The sequence below is a fragment of the Dama dama genome, chromosome X (assembly GCF_033118175.1).
Source record: "Dama dama isolate Ldn47 chromosome X, ASM3311817v1, whole genome shotgun sequence".
Lineage (NCBI taxonomy): Eukaryota > Metazoa > Chordata > Mammalia > Artiodactyla > Cervidae > Dama > Dama dama.
In genome coordinates, this window is record NC_083714.1 from 164,732,785 (window position 1) to 164,752,346 (window position 19,562).

The 19,562-nt window shown below is 50.8% G+C and overlaps 1 protein-coding gene across 1 annotated transcript in view; it reads right to left on the minus strand.

The window, feature by feature from the left end:
• LOC133052993 (uncharacterized) overlaps positions 1-16,085 on the minus strand; it is a 47,514-nt gene extending 31,429 nt beyond the window's left edge. The window contains exons 1-6 of the mRNA XM_061137747.1: positions 16,063-16,085; positions 15,611-15,634; positions 9,109-9,144; positions 6,274-6,309; positions 3,074-3,109; positions 440-475 (exon numbers count right to left, since the gene is read on the minus strand). Of these exons, the coding sequence (XP_060993730.1) occupies positions 440-475; positions 3,074-3,109; positions 6,274-6,309; positions 9,109-9,144; positions 15,611-15,634; positions 16,063-16,071 (177 nt within the window). The 5' untranslated portion in view covers positions 16,072-16,085. The remainder of the gene's footprint in view (positions 1-439; positions 476-3,073; positions 3,110-6,273; positions 6,310-9,108; positions 9,145-15,610; positions 15,635-16,062) is intronic.
• Between the last annotated feature and the right edge of the window lie 3,477 nt (positions 16,086-19,562).

Genomic DNA, 19,562 nt, shown 5'->3' on the forward strand with positions numbered 1-19,562 from the left:
ATGACCTGGTGGGTGGGGCCCCGCTGGGGGCTTCTGCGGGGGTGAAGGCTGTGGTTTCTCTGCTGCTCTCCTTTGAAACTTGAGTCAATGAAAGGGGTGCCTGAGGTGGGCAGCAGCATCTCCAAGCACCGCAGCCATGCTCTCAGAGCCCAAGCATCTATCAGCTCCAAATCGGTTCCCAGAACCTCAGGCATCTGGGAGCTCTGAGTTGGTCCCCAGAACCCAGACATCTTTCAGCTCTGAGTCGGTTCCGGCGTCTCCTTCTCTGACCCCCGTGGGATGGACCCTGCCCAAAAGGAGGTTCTGCACGCCCACACAGAGTAAGCAGGTGGTCCCTCTACGACCTCAACAGAAACAACACCACGCCTGCCTTGGCCCCTCTGCAGCCACTGGGGAGCCCACCCTGCAGAAGACCATGCTCCCCGCCCTTGGGCCGTACCTTTTGGGTTGCGCTGTACAGATAAACTGCCTCCATCTGGAAGGGAACAAACACTTGGTCATGTGTGTATTCGAAACAGCTGGCCATGGGCTACCTGCTGCAGGGAGGTGGGCATTGCATCCCAGACGGGAGAGAACGGGGAGGGGGAGACCAAGGGGGTGAGGCTGTCACCTCAGGGCATAGGAAGGCACACAAAGGCATGCATAAGAAACATGTGCACACACCCATATACACACATGCACACACAAACATCCCCCCCCCCACACACACCCATATAAACACGTGCACACACATCCCACATACACACATACACACACACCCAATATACACAGTCACACACATCCCACATGCACACATACACACACCCATATACACACATGCACACACACCACACACAGCACACACCCATATACACACATGTACACACACACAACATCCCCCACATACATGTACACACTCATATACACACATGCACATACATTGTACATACAGCACACACCCATACACACATGCACACACACAACATCTCACATACACACACACACACACACACACCCATATACACACGCATACACACATCCCACATACTCACATACACACATACCCATATACACACATGCACACGAAAAATCCCCCATACACACAACACACACACCCATTATACACAGTTGAGTTGAGCTGCTCTGTCATGCTGACTGTTTGTGACACCCTGGGCCGCAGAGTTCACGGCCTCTTTGTCCACCACCAATTTCAGGAGCTTGCTCAGACTCCTGTTATCGAGTCAGTGATGCCATGCAACCATCTCATCCTCTGTCATCCCCTTTTCCTCCCGCATTCAATCTTTCCCAGCATCAGGGTCTTTTCCAGTGAGTCACTTCTTTGCATCAGGTAGCCAAAGGATTGGAGTTTCAGCTGCATCATCAGTCCTTCCAAGGAATATTCAGGGTCAGTCTCCTTTAGGATGGACTGGTGGGATCTCCTTGCAGCCCAAGGAAGTGCACATATTAAAGTGCAAACTAGCCCACGGGTCAACTGGCCAGTTACCCCTGTAGGCCCCACATCCATCACATTCCATACTCTGGCCCCACGAATTACTACAGTTCTTGGGAGTCCATTCAGTCAAAGATAGAACAACACCTCTGTCTCCTGTGTTGCCCGACTCCCACACATCTGTAGACTGTGCCTTGGAGATGTCCCCTCCTGGAGCAGTCATTCCGTCTTCCACCCCACCCCAATCCTGGGTGAGTCCTCTGTCCTGGTGAGAGTGAAAAAGTCTTAGCCGCTTCAGTCGTGTCTGACTCTTTGTGACCCCAGAGACTGTAGCCCCAACGAGGCTCCTCTGTCCATGGGATTCTCCAGGCCAGGATACTGCAGTGGTTTGCCATTTCCTGCTTCAGGGGTTCTTCCCAACCCAGGGATCAAACACACATCTCCTGAGCTGCAGGTGGAGTGTTTATCAGTGAACCACCAAGGAAGGCCCATGTCCTCCGGAAAGGGAAAATGAAAGTCAGTTATGTCCGACTCCTTGCCAACCCATGGGATGCCATGGGATTCCCCAGGCCAGAATACTGGAGTGGGTTGCCATTTCCTTCTCCAGGGGAATCTTCCCAGCCCACGGATTGAACCCAGGTCTCCCACCTTGAAGGCAGATTCTTTACCAACTGAGCCACCTGGGATGCCCAAGACTACGGGAGTGGGTAGCCTATCCCTCAACCAGCAAATCTTCCCAACTCAGGAATTGAACTGTGGTTTCCTGCCTTGCAGACGGATTCTTCAGCAGGTGAGACATCAGGGAAGACCCTGTCCTGACAAGGACCCCATGAATCCATGTGTCACACCTGATTCTTGTCTGGTGCACACTTCTCCTTCCCTACCTCCAGTCCACCAGAAGGGAAGCACCATGGCCTTCACATGCGTCCCGCAAACACTCACACGTCCCGCAAACAGCAACACCTCCCGCAAACACCCATAGGTCCGGCAACGGCAATACTGCGGTGCTGCCTGGGCCCTGGGCCTGAAGGCTTAGAAAGTCAGCTCTATCAGTTTCTTCTCCCCCAAAGCCCTGGGGTCTGCTGGGTGGGTTCACCGTCGCCCTGCACTGGTGTCAGCCACCAGATCCCCAAGATGCTGGCCTCTGTTGGCAGAGCGACACACGGCCAACACCTTCTGCTGCACTCCAGGTCTCCCCTGTGATCCGTGATGGGGCAGGCGGGGCACCGCAGGGGGCTTCTCCGGGGATGAAGGCTGTGGTTTCTCTGCTGCTCTCCCTCGAGGCTTGAGGCAACGAAAGGGGCCCTGGTGATCGGCAGCAGCATCTCCAAGCACCGCAGCCGTGCTCTCAGAGCCCAAGCATCTTTCAGCTCCAAATCGGTCCCCAGAGCCTCAGGCATCTTGCAGCTCCGAGAAGTCCCCAGAGCCCCAGGCATCTTTCAGCTCCGAACGGTGCCCACGACTCCTTCTCTGACCCCCGTTGGATGGAATCCACCCAAAAGGAGCTTCTGATGCCCATACAGAGAGAACAGGTGGTCCCTGAACGCCCTCAGCAGAAGCATTACCAGGCCTGCCCCGGCCCCTCCGCAGACACGTGGGGAGCCCACCCCTTGGAAGACTGTGTGCCCCATCCTTCGTCCGTACCTTTCGTGTTGAGATGTATGGATAAGCCGCCTCCACCTGGAAGGGAACAAACACATGGTTACACGCATATTCAGAAGAGCTGGGCATGGGCTACCTGCTGCTGCGTAGGCGGACATTGCTTTCCCGCGGGGAGGGGACGGGCATGGAGACCAAGGGGGTGAGTCTGTCACTTCAGGTTGTAGGGATACACACAAAGGCATGCACAAGAAGCATGGTCATACACCCATATACACACATGCACACACACATCACACATACACACAGCACACACCCACATACACACATGCAGACACACACAACATCCCCCCCACACACATACACAAACACTCATATACACCCGTGCACACACATCCCACATACACACAGCACACATCCTTATACAGACGTGCACACACACACAATATCCCACGTACGCACACACCCGTATACACACAGGCACACACACACAACATCCCACATACCCACATACACACGTGCTACCTGCTGCTGGGAGGCGGACATTGCATCCCAGATGGGAGAGAATTGGGGTGGAGACCGAGGGGGTGAGGCTGTCACCTCAGGGCGTAGGAAGGCACACAAAGTCGTGCACAAGAAACATGCGCACACACCCATATACACACATGAACCCACATCACACATAGAGCAGACACCCAAATACACACCTGCTCACACACACAACTTCCAACATACACACACAGCCATATACACACATGCACACTCAAACATCCCACAAAACACATAGACACACACCCATATACACACATGCACACACATACATCCCACACACAGAGACACACAAACACATGCACACATCCCAGATACACACATACACACCCATATACACACATGTACACACACCCCACATGTGCACACACACACACACCCATATACACACATTCACACACACATCACACATATACACAGCACACATCCGTATACACACATGCACACACACATCCCCCAACACACATAAACACATACTGGTATACACACGGGCACACACAAACATCCCACATAGGCACATACACACACCCATATAAACATGTGCACACAAAATCCACAAACACACATTAACACGCACCCGATACACACATGCACACACACAACATCCCACATGCACACATACAGACACACCCATATACACACATGCACACAGATCACACACAGCACCCACCCATATACACACATGCACACACACATCACACATACAGCACACACCCATACACACACGTGCACACACATCCCACATACTTACATACACACACACCTGTATACACACATACACACACATGCATCATCCCGCGAACACACACACACACCCATATACACAGTTGAATTCAGCTGCTCTGTCGTGCTGGCTAGTTGTGACACCATGCGCCGCAGAACGCAAGGCCTCCCTGTCCATCACCAATTTCAGGAGCTTGCTCACACTCATGTTATCGAGTCAGTCATGTCTTGCAACCATTTCATCCTCTGTCATCCCCTTCTCCTCCCGCTTTCAATCTTTCCCAGCATCAGGGTCTTTTCGTGTGAGTCACTTCTTCCCATCAGGTGTCCAAACTCTTGGAGTTTCAGCTGCATCATCAGTCCTTCCAAGGAATATTCAGGGTCAGTCTCCTTTAGGATGGACTGGTGGGATCTCCTTGCAGCCCAAGGAAGTGCACGTATTAAAGTTCAGACCAGCCCAGGGGTCACCCGGCCAGTTACCCCTGTAGCCCCCACATCCATCTCATTCCATACTCTGGCCCCACGAATTACTACAGTTCCTGGGGGTCCATTCAGTCAAAGATAGAACAACACCTCTGTCTCCTGTCCTGCCCGACTCCCACACATCTGTAGACTGTGCCTTGGAGATGTCCCCTCCTGGAGCAGTCATTCCGTCTTCCACCCCACCCCAATCCTGGGTGAGTCCTCTGTCCTGGTGAGAGTGAAAAAGTCTTAGCCACTTCAGTCATGTCTGCCTCTATGTGACCCCACCGACTGTAGCCCCACCAGGCTCCTCTGTCCATGGGATTCTCCAGGCCAGGATACTGCAGTGGTTTGCCATTTCCTGCTTCAGGGGTTCTTCCCAACCCAGGGATCAAACCCACATCTCCTGAGCTGCAGGTAGAGTGTTTATCAGTGAACCACCAAGGAAGGCCCATGTCCTCCGGAAAGGGGAAATGAAAGTCAGTTCTGTCTGTCTCCTTGCGACCCCATGGGACTCCATGGGATTCCCCAAGCCAGAATATTGGAGTGGGTTGCCATTCCTTCTCCAGGGGAATCTTCCCAACCCACGGATTGAACCCGGGTCTCCCACCTTGAAGGCAGATTCTTTACCAACTGAGCCACCTGGGATGCCCAAGACTACGGGAGTGGGTAGCCTATCCCTCAACCAGCAAATCTTCCCAACTCAGGAATTGAACTGTGGTTTCCTGCCTTGCAGGCGGATTCTTCAGCAGGTGAGACATCAGGGAAGACCCTGTCCTGTCAAGGACCCCATGAATCCATGTGTCACACCTGATTCTTGTCTGGTGCACACTTCTCCTTCCCTACCTCCAGTCCACCAGAAGGGAAGCACCATGGCCTTCACATGCGTCCCGCAAACACTCACATGTCCCGCAAACAGCAACACCTCCCGCAAACACCCATAGGTCTGGCAAATGGCAATACTGCGGCGCTGCCTGGGTCCTGGGCCTGAAGGCTTAGAAAGTCAGGTCTATCGCTTTCCTCTCTGCCACAGCCCTGGGGTCGGCCAGGTGGTTTCACCATCGCCCTGCACTAGTGTCAGCCTCCAGATTCCCAAGAAGCTGGCCTCCGTCCTGCCAGTGACACACGGCCGACCCAGCTGGCCACTCTCCAGGCCTCCTCTGCGATCCGTGATGGAGCAGATGGGGCCGTGCTGGGGGCTTCTCCACGGAGTGAAGGCTGTGGTTTCTCTGCTCTCCTTCGAGGCTTGAGTCAACGAAAGGAGTGCCGGCGGTGGGCAGCAGCAGCTCCAAGCACCGAAGCTCTGCTCTCAGAGCCCAAGCATCTATCAGCTCTAAATCGGTCCCCAGAGCATCAGGCACCTTGCAGCTCCGAACGGTGCCCACGACAGAGAGAGCAGGTGGTCCCTGAACGCCCTCAGCAGAAACAATACCAGGCCTGCCCCGGCCCCTCCGCAGACTCGTGGGGAGCCCACCCCTCGGAAGACTGTGCGCCCCGCCCTTTGTCCATACCTTGCGTGTTGAGATGTACGGATAAGCCACCTCCACCTGGAAGGGAACAAACACATGGTTACGCACATATTCGGAAGAGTTGGGCATGGGCTGCCTGCTGCTGGGAGGCAGGCATTGCATTCCAGCGGGGAGGGGACAGGGGTGGGGACCGAGGGGGTGAGGCTGTCACCTCAGGTCATAGGGATGCACACAAAGGCGTGCACAAGAGGCATGTGCACACACCCATATATACAGGTGCACACACCAACATCCCACATACACACATACTCACACACCCATATAAACATTTGCACACACATCCCACACACACACATACACACACACCCATATACACACATGCACACCACATTCCACATGCACACACACACACACCCATATACAAACATGCACAAACATCACACACATAGGCAGCACATACCCATATACACACATGCACACACACACATGCACACACACACACCTATATACACACATCACATATACACACAGCACACATCCATATTCACACATGCACACACACACAAATTCACACACACACACACACAGCCATATACACACAGCCACACACACACAACATACCACAAACCCACATACACACATCCATATACACACATGCACAGACACACAACATCCCACATACACACATACACACACACCCATATACACACAGTTGAGTTCAGTTGCATACTCTTGTCAGACTCTTTGTGACCCCATGGGCCGCAGAACGCCAGGCCTCCCTGTCCGTCACCAACTCCCGGAGCTTGCTGAGACTCACGTCATCGAGTCGGTGATGCCATGCAACCATCTCATCCTCTGTTGTCCCCTTCTCCTCCCGCCTTCAATCTTTCCCAGCATCAGGGTCTTTTCCAGTAAGTCACCTCTTCACATCAGGTGGCCAATAATTGGAGTTTCAGCTCCAGCATCAGTCCTTCCAATGAATATTCAGGGTCAATCTCCTTTAGGATGGACTGGTGGGATCTCCTTGCAGTCCAAGGGAGTGCGCATATTAAAGTGCAGACCAGAACAGGGGTCACCCGGCCAGTTATCCTAGAGCCTCCACATCCATCACATTCCATACCCTGGCCCCACGAATCGCTACAGTTCTTGGGGGAACATTCAGTCAAAGCTAGCACAACACCACTGTCTCCTGTCCTGCCCGACTCCCACACATCTGTAGACTGTGTCTTGGAGATGTCCGCTCCAGGAGCACTCATTCCGTATTCCACCCCACCCCAATCCTGGGTGAGTCCTCTGTCCTGGTGAAAGTGAAAAGGTCTTAGCTGCTTCAGTCGTGTCTGACTCTCTGTGACCCCACGAACTGTAGCCCCATCTGGCTCCTCTGTCCACGGGATTCTCTGGGCCAGAATACTGCAGTGGTTTGCCACATCCTGCTCCAGGGGACTTTCCCAAGCCAAGGATCAAAGCCACATCCTGCATTGCAGGTGGATTGTTTATCAGTGAACCCCCAGGGAAGGCACCCTGTCCTTCCGAAAGTGAAACTGAAAGTCACTCAGTCACGCCCGATACCTTGCAACCCCATCGGACTCCATGGGATTCTCCAGGCCAAAATACTGGAGTGGGCTGCCATTTCCCATCGAGTCAGTGCTGCCATCCAACCATCTCATCCTCTGCCGTCCCCTTCTCCTCCCGCTGGGAGGAGGACCACCAGGGAAGGGCCCCTGTCCTCCAAAAAGGGAGACTGAAAGTCAGCCACGTCCAACTCCCTGCGACCCCATGAGACTCCGTGGGATTCTCCAGGCCAGAATATTGGAATGGCTTGCCATTTCCTTCTCCAGGGAAATCTTCCCAACCCAGGGACGGAACTCAGGTCTCCCGCCTTGCAGATGGATTCTTTACCAACTGAGCCACCAGGGAAGCCCAAGACTACGGGAGTGGGTAGCCTATCCCTCCTCCAGTGGATCTTCCCAACTCAGGAATTGAACAAGGGTCTCCTGCAATGCAGGTGGATTCTTCAGCAGCTGAGATATCAGGAATGCCCCTGTCCTGCCAAGGACCCCATGAATCTGTGTCACACCTGATTCTTGTCTGGGGCGAACCTCTCCTGCCTCACCTCCAGTCCACGAGAAGGGAAGCACCCATGGCCCTCACATACGTCCCCCAAACACCCACACGTCCCGCAAACAGTATACATCCTGGAAATGCCCACATGTCCAGCAAACAGCCTTATGTCCTGCAAATGGTAATACGTCCCGCAAACGGCAATACTGCTGCACTGCCTGGGTCCTGGGCCGGAAGGCTGAGGAGGTCAAGTCTATCGCTTTCTTCTCCCCCAGAGCCCTGGGGTCGGCCGGGTGGGTTCATTCTCCCCCTGCACTGGTGTCAGCCTCCAGATATCCAAGAATCTGGCCTCCGTCATCCCAGCGACACTCGGCCAATGCCCACTGGCCGCACTCCAGGCCATCCCTGCGGACCGTCATGGGGTGGGCAGGGCCCCGCTGGGGGCTTCTCGGCAGTGAAGGCTGTGGTTTCTCTGCTGCTCTCCTTGAAGGCTTGAGTCAACGAAAGGGGCGCCGACGGTGGGCAGCAGCAGGTCCAAGCACCGCAGACAGCTCTCAGAGCCCAAGCATCTAACAGCTCCAAATCGGTCCCCAGAGCCCCAGGCATCTTTCAGCTCTGAATCGGTCCCCACGTCTCCTTCTCTGACACCTGTGGGATGGAACCCGCCCGAAAGGAGCTTCTGCATGCCCACACAGAGAGAGCAGGTGGTCCCTGAACGCCCTCAGCAGAGACAATACCAGGCCTGCTCCAGCCCCTCTGCAGACACGTGGGGAGTCAACCCGTCGGAAGACCGTGCGCCCCGCCCCTGGGCCCTACCTTGCTGGTTGCGATGTGTGGATAAGCCACCTCCACCTGGAAGGGAACAAACACATGGTCATGTGTGTATTCAGAAGAGCTGGGCATGGGCTGTCTGCTGCTGGGAGGCGGGCATTGCATCCAAGTGGGGAGGGGACGGGGGTGGAGACCGAGTGGGTGAGGCTGCAACCTCAGGGCTTAGGGATGCACACAAAGGCGTGCACAAGAAGCACATGCAGACACCCATATACACACATGTACACACATCACACATACACACAGCACACACCCATATACACACATGCACACACAACATCCCACATACACACATACCCATATACACACATGCACACACACACAACATCCCACATACTCACACACACCCATATGCACCTACATTACAGATACACACAGAACACACCCATATACACATGTGCACGCACACAGAACATGCCACACACACACAGCCATATTCACACATGCACAGACAAACATCAAACACACACACATACACACACACCCATATACACACATGCACACACACAACATCCTACATATAAACAACACAGTGACACACTCATATGCATACATGTACACACATGCAACACAGCACACACCCACATATACAATGCAGCAGACACGAACATAGATACATGCACACACTTGCTACACACTGACACGCCCATGCACAGACATGCAAAACGTGCACACCCACATATACACGTATGTATGCATATAGAGCACAAGCACACGTCCACAGACACACATCAGCACAGCCACTCACACACAGGCAGGCATGCACACAAGTATCACAGGCTCTGTGCCCATGTGGACATGAGCACAGACACACACATACATGCCTCCACACATGTGTGCACAGGACACTCCCACACATGTACATATGAATACACAAGAGCTACACCTATATACACGTGCACACATCCACAGCAGACACACACATGCACATGTGTTGCAAATTCATATGCACACATGCACAGACACACAGCACAAAGGCACATGTGAACATCTCTCCACATGTATAAACACAAGCACCCGTGTGCCCACCCAGCCACATGCACACACATGCAGGGACACACACATGTCCTGTGTGTGCACAGGCAGTAACACGCGTGAGCAAGCCTTCATTTCTTGGAAGGATTGCAACCCGCCTGCCATGCAAACCCCTCCCCAGCTCCAGTGCACAGTGAGGACACCGCTCAGAGAGCCAGGCGGTCAGGCAGCACCCATGAGGGGGTTAGCTCCTCAGCAGAACTTCTCCTGGTTTGGCTTTTACGAAAGACCTCCTTTACCATAATTAGTGCCAGGGAAGCTGAATCTGTTGCGCCCTCCTCGTCCTGCAGGACAGAAAGGCCACATGAAGAGGAAGATAATGCTCAGAAATGCCGAAGACATCCCCAAAGTAAGCTTCACGAAAGACAGGACAGCAAAGCAGAGGATGTGACATCCAGGCCAAAGGCACCAGCCTGATTCTCCCCGAGCCAGAGGAAGAGACAAGTGTGCCCCAGGACATTCCCTGGCCACACCGAGTCGGGCTGAGCTCACCTTGCAAGTTCAGCAGGTCTGCTAATGCCAGGGGCATGCTGACCTCCAGCCACAGAGAGAGGGGGCTTGCCTGAGCTCAAAACCCCACTTCTAAGTGCATCCAGGGAAAAGTCCAAAGCCAGGCAGCAAACAGTCATCTCAGCGAGTGAGAAATAAAGGAGCTTTCTCCACACCTTCTTATGTTCAGAGGTCAAGTTTTTTTTCCTGTTTTTGACTGCATGCAGGATATGCAGGGTTTTAATCCCCTGACCAGGCGTTGATCTCAGGTCCTGCCAGTGAAAGCCCACAGTCCTAATGGCTGGACTACCAGGGAAGTCCCCGGGGAAGGTGAGGGTGGGATGTTTCAAAAGAACAGCATGTATACTATCTATGATGAAACAGGTCACCAGCCCAGGTGGGATGCATGAGACAAGTGCTCGGGCCTGGTGCACTGGGAAGACCCAGAGGAATCGGGTGGAGAGGGAGGTGGGAGGGGGGATTGGGATGGGGAATACATGTAAATCTATGGCTGATTCATATCAATGTATGAGAAAACCCACTGAAATGTTGTGAAGTAATTAGCCTCCAACTAATAAAAAAAAAAATAATGGAAAAAAAAAAAGAGATTCTATGGGGGCTCAGCATGGTATAGAATCTGCCTGCAATGCAGGAGACCCAGGTTCGATCCCTGGGTTGGGAAGATTCCCCTGGAGGAGGCCATGGCAACCCACTCCAATATTCTTGCCTGGAGACTCCCATGGACAGAGGAGCCTGGTGGGCTACAGTCCATGGGCTTGCAAAGAGTCAGTCATGACTGAGCGGCTAAACAGCACCAACAGCTATATTTATGAAGTGTCACATGACTACTTTGTACACCCGAAGCTAACCGAATGCTTCATGCAGATTCTATCTCAGTTTAGAAACATGAATCCAATACATTTTGCTTTTCCAGCTCAATTTTCTCCCAAGTTCATTTTACAGTCCCAGAGACCCTCTGGAGATTTCAAGATCCACCCTTCGCTTTGAGGAAAGGTTGTATAGACAAGAATGGAGTTTATTTCTCCTGGGGTAAATTCCTTTCGTTCTTGGCATACTGCACTATCCACATGAAGAATCCGCAATTCCTGGGGCTGTTCTCTCCCTAATGAGGCTTGCAGCCTGGGGCTCTGTGTCTTGTTACCTGGACAGAGGGGTGTGGGGTCGCCCCCGGACACCTGGAGGACTGGAGGAAGCCAAGCTGAGGGTCAGCAGTGAAGCGGCCGACACCCGAGACCCAGGGGGATGCTCTAATGGGAGCCCTGGAAAAGCCCACACAGCCCCGCCACCCCCACGGGTCCCAGTGCTGCGTGTAGCGGGCCTGTTACTATAGCTGTCATGCCCCGGCTGGTGGCCACCTCCAGCGCTGCCTCTTGCAGGAGAGAAGAGGGATTTGATGGCCATTCAGAGCGTGGACCTTGGAGTCCAGCAGGCATCTGCCCAGTTAGCACCAAAGCCGGACCCAAGAGTCACCCATAAAAGAGCGCTGGTTGTTGTTCAGTCGCTCAGTTGTCTCCTACTCTTTGCGACCCCATGGACCACAGCACGCCAGGCCTCCCCGTCCATCACCAACTCCCAGAACTTGCTCAAACTCATGTCCATCGAGTCAGTGATGCCATCCAACCATCTCATCCTCTGTCGTCCCCTTCTCCTCCTGCCTTCAATCTTCCCCAGCATGAAGGTCTTTTCCACTGAGTCGTCTGGAGCCCTATGTGGTGGAAAAGCTCAGGACCCTCCAGAAGATGCTCTAGGGAGCCCCTCCCCCAGAATCATGGCTTCTGGATGGAAAAACTCGTGCCACAGAGAGCCCTTCAGAAAGCTCTGTGTCTTCAGAGATTACACATGCCCCCACCCCCACGCCGATCCAGAGCTTCAGAGTAACACAGGTGTACTCCCCACCTCCAGGGACCCATATAACATCATGTTATATGTCAACTGTAACACACCAAAAATACATTTTTGGGGGGAAAGATAGAGACACATTTGCAAGGGTTTGTACAGACCCAACATCTGTTTAAAGATAGGTGTGTGCCTGTGTGTTCGGGCACTCATTCGTGTCCGACTCTCTGACCCCATGGACTGTAGCCCCCCGCCCCCACCCCAGGCTCCTCTGTCCATGGGATTCTCCAGGCAAGAATACAGGAGTGGCTTGCCATGCCCTCCTCCAGGGGATCTTCCTGACTCAGGGATGGAACCCAGGTGTCCTCCATTACAGGCAGATTCTCTACTACTGAGCCACCTGGGAAGCCCAAAGAGAGAAACTTAGGAGTTCAGATAGATATAGATCTAGAAATAGATAAAGATACAGATATAGATGTAGGTATAGGTGTAGACAGATATAGAAATAGAAATAGGTGCAGGTATTGGTATAGGTATAGATACAGATATATAGGTGTGTTTCCTTGATAGCTCAGTTGGTAAAGAATCCGCCTGCAATGCAGGAGACCCAGGTTCAAACTCCTGGGTCAGGAAGATCTGCTGGAGAAGGGGTAGGTTACCCACTCCACTATTCTTGGGCTTCCCTGGTGCCTCAGATGTGAAAGAATCCACCTGCAATGAAGAAGACCTGGGTTCGATCCCTGGGTTGGGAAGATCCCCTGGAGGAGGGCATGGTAACCCATTTCAGTATTCTTGCCTGGACAAGAATTCTTGCCTCTGATACTCTGTCCAGTGTCAAATCAATAGAGGGGCCCGGCAGGGTACAGTCCACGGGGTCACAAAGAGTCGGACATGACTGAGCAACTAACACACACACACACAGTTGCTTCACGGCGTTGTGTTCCATCCTGCTGTATGGCAAAATGAATCTACTAAGCATAGCTGCTAAGTCGCTTCAGGCATGTCCGACTCTTTGCAAACCCGTGGACTGTAACCCGCCAGGCTCCCTGTCCATGCGACTCTCCAGGCAAGAATACTGGAGTGGGTTGCCGTTCCCTTCTCCAGGGGATCTTCCCCGACCCAGGGATCGAACCCACGTCTATTAAGTCTCCTGCGTTGGCAGGCAGGTTCTGTACCCGCCTGGGAAACCCACATAAGTCACAGCAAATAGAAATTCATTACTCAGGGCCACCACCACCATTTCAAAGGCACTAGATTCTAGCAGAGTTTAAAAACAAAAGCCGGAAAGTAGCTTCCTCTGTTCTGAAACGCATCAGCCCCTGGAGTCCTGAGTCACACACGGTCCCCTCCCAAGCCTGAGGCTGGCACCGCGAGCTGCCTGGTGGATGAGTCTCCCAGGACCCAAGTAGTGACTCATTTTACAGGACGGCCAGCATCTAAGATTCTCCCGGGTCCACAGGAGGGAAGCCCATCAAAATATGCTCAAGTTTCAAAAAAAAAAAAAAAATGGTAGCAAGAAACAGCCCCCATTAGACAAGCAGAGACATCACTTTGCCAACAAAGGTCTGCATACTCAAAGCTCTGGTTTTCCTAATGGTCATGTAAGGGTGTGAGAGCTGGACCATAAGGAAGGCTGAGCACCAAAGAATTGATGCTTTTAAACTGTGGTGTTGGAGAAGACTCTTGAGAGTCCCTTGGACTGCAAGGAGATCCAACCAGTTCATCCTAAAGGAAATCAGTCCTGAATATTCATTGGAAGGACTGATGATTAAGCTGAAGCTCCAATCCTTTGGCCACCTGATGGGAAGAACTGACTCATTGGAAAAGACCTGGATGATGGGAAAGATTGAAGGCAGGAGGACAAGGGGACAACAGAAGACAAGATGTTCGGATGGCATCACCAACTCTATGGACACGAGTTTGAGAAGCTCCGGGAGTTGGTGAAGGACAGGGAGGCCTGGCGTGCTGCGGTCCATGGGGTGTTAAAGAGTCAGACATGACTTAGCAACAGAACAACAACAAAGGCTTCATTTGGTCTCCATGACCTTCCCTGAGTTCCAGTGGGCCGGGAAAAAGCTGTTTTGAAATGAATGAACATTCTTACTTCCAGCCTTGTTGGGATTTCCAGGTGGTGGGGGGTTTGAGGGCCTCAGGTTGGTATAGATACCTGTGGGGAAAACAACATTGCAAGTTTAGAAGAGAAAAATGTCTTTCCATTAGAATCAGCTTATAAAACAAGAATATAAGCTTGACAGTAGATTTTATATTTTAATCACAGTTGGCGCTCATGAAATATAGATTATCGTTGATCAGCTTAAAACTACTTAGACACTAGAAGCAGAAACTGAAAAGTTAGAACTTAAATAAACTACATACACACACTTACAAAGCTGTTTGGCATTTGTAAGGGATGTAAGAAGCAAACAAAAACTGTTTATTCTTTGAAGGCTTGGGTTTGATCCCTGAATTGGGAAGATCCCCTGGAGGAGGGCACGGCACCCCACTCCAATATTCTTGCCTGGAGAATCCACATGGACAGAGGAGCCTGGTGGGCTACAGTCCATGGGGTCACAAAGAGTCGGACACAACTGAGCAACTAACACTCACACACACACAGGGAAATTCCAGGTGCAGCTTTCTGAGGAAATGCCAGACCCTTTTCTGTGGAGGCTGCACAATTTTCCACCCCTACCAGGAACACATAAATATTCCAAAGTCTCCACACCTCTGCCAACACTTGTTATCATCCCTATTTCGATCCTAGTGAGAATAACATCTCACTGTGATTTTGCGATACATTTCGTGAAGCACTTGGGTTTGCTTTAAACATCTGTCCATCAGTCACAGCCTCCGCAACCCTATCATTGCTGTTCTTTAGCCCACCAGGCTCCTCTGTGGGATTCTCCAGGCCAGAATACTGCAGTGTGCTTCCATATCCTCGTCCAGGGGATCTTCCCGACATGGGGTGGAACTATGTCTCCTGCACTGACAGGCTGATTCTTCACCAAGGAGCATCCTGGGAAGACCCCATAAAACTTCAAAAACCTCAGCTTGTTGTGGGGCATCCTCATTTCTGCCCACTCACCTGAGTCAGGAAGTCACTCACCTGACGTTGGCTTCTTGGTGGGCTCTGTGGACAGAGAACATACATGTGGTAAGTCCTGAGAGTTTTTGTGTGGCTCAAAGAAACAATCATTAAAGTCCTAATAAAAAAAAAAAAAAAGGAAATGTCAAGGCACCAACAAGGATACAATCAGTGCGGTTCAGTCGCTCAGTCGTGTCTGACTCTTTGCGACCCCGTGGACTGCAGCGTGCCAGGTACCAACACAAATGCCATTCTGTGTTTGAGGGGGCGGGCTTCTCAAAGGACAAAAGGTCCCTTAAAATGCAAGCCCACCAGAGGCCCCCGGAGCAAATGCAAGCCCACCAGTGTTCCCTGGAGCTGTGTGGAGGTTGAGGGGTGGAGTAAAGCTTCTCTGAGTTGTCCTTAGGAAGGAATCCAAACCTACCCCACCTGGAGCCCAGGAGTAGCTGATGCGGGCTGCCAGAGGCACTTACCCGGGTCATCGAGAGCGTCTGCCAAATCAAAGTCACCATTCTCACCTATGAGAACACACAGGGAGTCAGTCACAGAGACATGGAACTGGCCACCCGGGTTTCCGTTGCCCCAGCTGCCCAGATTGCTCCCCCCAACCCCACTCCCAGCACCCCGAGCTCAGCAGAGAAGAAGAGTTCCACCCCTCCCTCCAGCTCCCCTCTGCTGGGTCTGTCCAACTAATATCTTATTCCTAGATTTCCCCACAGGCTCTGCCCACAGCAAAAGAGATCGGTGAAGGAAGACAACTGCACCCTCATCCTTTTTTAAATTAAACTATAGTTGATTTCTGGGCTTCCCTGGTAGCTCAGTTGGTCAAGAATCTGCCTGCCTTGGAGAGACCCCGGTTCAATCCCTGGGTCAGGAAGATCCGCTGGAGAAAGAAATGGCAACCCACTCCAGTATTCTAGCCTGGAGAACCCCATGGGCAGAGGAGCCTGGTGGGGTACAGTCCACGGGGTCGCAAAGAGTCAGATACAACTAAGTAACTAACACACACACACACACACACACACACAGGGAAATTCCAGGTGCATCTTTCTGAGGAAATGCCAGACTCTTTTCTGTGGAGGCTGGACAATTTACTACTCCCACCAGGAACACATCAATGTTCCAAAGTCTCCACACCCCCACCAACACTTGTTATCACTAGTGAGAGTAACATCTCACTGTGATTTTGGGACCCATTTCGTGAAGCACTTGGGTTTGCTTTAAACATCTGTCCGTCAGTCACAGCCTCCACAACCCTATCATGGCTGTTGTTTAATCACTCAGACCAACCCTTTTCAACTATAGGCTGTAGCCCACCAGGCTCCTCTGTCTGTGGGATTCTCCAGGCCAGAATACTGCAGGGGGTTGCCATGTCCTCTTCCAGGGCATCTCCTCGACCTGGGGGTAGAGCTCATGTCTCCTGCACTGGCAAGCAGATTTTTCACCACGGGGCATCCTGGGAAGACTCCATAAAACTTCAAAAACCTCAACTTTTGTTTCTTTAGGTAGATACTCCTAAGTATTTTATTCTTTTTGTTGAAATGGTGAATGTTATTTTTTTCTTAATTTCTCTTTCTGTTTTCTCATTGTTACTGTGTAGGAATGCAAGGGATTTCTGTGTGTTAATTTTATATCCGGCAACTTTACTATATTCATTGATTAGCTCTAGTAATTTTTCTGGTAGAGTCTTTAGGGTTTTCTATGTAGAGGATCATGTCATCTGCAAACAGCCAGAGTTTCACTTCTTCTTTTCCTATCTGGATTTCTTTTACTTCTTTTTCTGCTCCGATTGCTGTGGCCAAACAAAAGACCTATACATAGGAAACTATAAAACACTGATGAAAGAAATAAAAGAGGACACAAACAGATGGAGAAATATACCGTGTTCATGGATTGGAAGAATCAATATTGTCAAAATGGCTATACAACCCAAAGCAATCTATAGATTCAGTGCAATCCCTATCAAGCTACCAACGATATTTTTCTCAGATCTAGAACAAATAATTTCACAATTTGTATGGAAATACAGAAAAAACTCGAATAGCCAAAGTAATCTTGAGGAATCAAGAGGAGGAATCAACCGGCCTGACTTCAGACTCTACTACAAAGCCACAGTCATCAAGACAGTATGGTACTGGCACAAAGACAGAAATATAGATCAATGGAACAAAATAGAAAGCCCAGAGATAAATCCACAAACCTATGGACACCTTATCTTCGACAAAGGAGGCAAGAATATACAATGGAAAAAAGACAACCTCTTTAACAAGTGGTGCTGGGAAAACTGGTCAACCACTTGTAAAAGAATGAATCTAGAACACTTTCTAACACCATACACAAAAATAAACTCAAAATGGGTTAAAGATCTAAATGTAAGACCAGAGACTGTAAAACTCCTAGAGGAAAACATAGGCAAAACACTCTCCGACATAAATCACAGCAGGATCCTCTATGACCCACCTCCCAGAATATTGGAGATAAAAGCAAAAACAAACAAATGGGACCTAATTAAACTTAAAAGCTTTTGCACAACAAAGGTAACTATAAGCAAGGTGAAAAGACAGCCCTCAGATTGGGAGAAAATAATAGCAAATGAAGCAACAGATAAAGGATTAATCTCAAAAATATACAAGCAACTCCTGCAGCTCAATTCCAGAAAAATAAATGAGCCAATCAAAAAATGGGCCAAAGAACTAAACAGACATTTCTCCAAAGAAGACATACAGATGGCTAAGAAACACATGAAAAGATGCTCAACATCACTCATTATCAGAGAAATGCAAATCAAAACCACAATGAGGTACCATTACACACCAGTCAGGATGGCTGCTATCCAAAAGTCTACAATCAATAAATGCTGGAGAGGGTGTGCAGAAAAGGGAACCCTCTTACACTGTTGGTGGGAATGCAAACCAGTACAGCCGCTATGGAGAACACTGTGGCGATTTCTTAAAAAACTGAAATTAGAACTGCCGTATGACCCAGCAATCCCACTTCTGGGCATACACACCGAGGAAACCAGATGAAAGAGACACGTGCACCCCAATGTTCATTGCAGCAATGTTTATAATAGCCAGGACATGGAAGCAACCTAGATGCCCATCAGCAGATGAATGGATAAGGAAGCTGTGGTACATATACACCATGGAATATTACTCAGCCATTAAAAACAATTCATCTGAATCAGTTCTAATGAGATGGATGAAACTGGAGCCCAACATACAGAGTGAAGTAAGCCAGAAAGATAAAGACCAATACAATATACTAATGCATATATATGGAATTCAGAAAGATGGTAACGAAAACCCTATATGCAAAACAGAAAAAGACACAGATGTACAGAACAGACTTTTGGACTCTGTGGGAGAAGGTGAGGGTGGGATGTTTCGAGAGAACAGCATCAAAACATGTATATTATCTAGGGTGAAACAGATCACCAGGCCAGGCTGGATGCATGAGACAAGTGCTCTGGCCTGGTGCACTGGGAAGACCCAGAGGAATTGGGTGGAGAGGGAGGTGGGAGGGGGGATCGGGATGGGGAACACATGTAAATCCATGGCTGATTCATGTCAATGTATGACAAAAACCACTACAATATTGTAAAGTAATTAGCCTCCAACTGATAAAAATAAATGGGAAAAGAAAAACTCAAATTGTGGTGGGGCAGCCTCATCTCTGCCCACTCACCTGAGTCAGGAAGTCACTCACCTGAGGTTGGCTTCTTGGTGGGCTCTGTGGACAGAGAACATACATGCGATAAGCCCTGAGGGTTTTTGTGCAGCTCAAAGAAACAATCATTAAAGTCCTAATTTTTAAAAAAAATGAAAATCTCAAGGCACTGACAAAGATGTGTCAGTGTGGTTCAGTCGCTCAGTAGTATCCGACTCTTTGTGACCCCATGGACTGCAGCGCGCCAGGGACCAACACAAATGCCATTCCGTGTTCGAGGGGGTGGGCTTCTCAAAGGACAAAG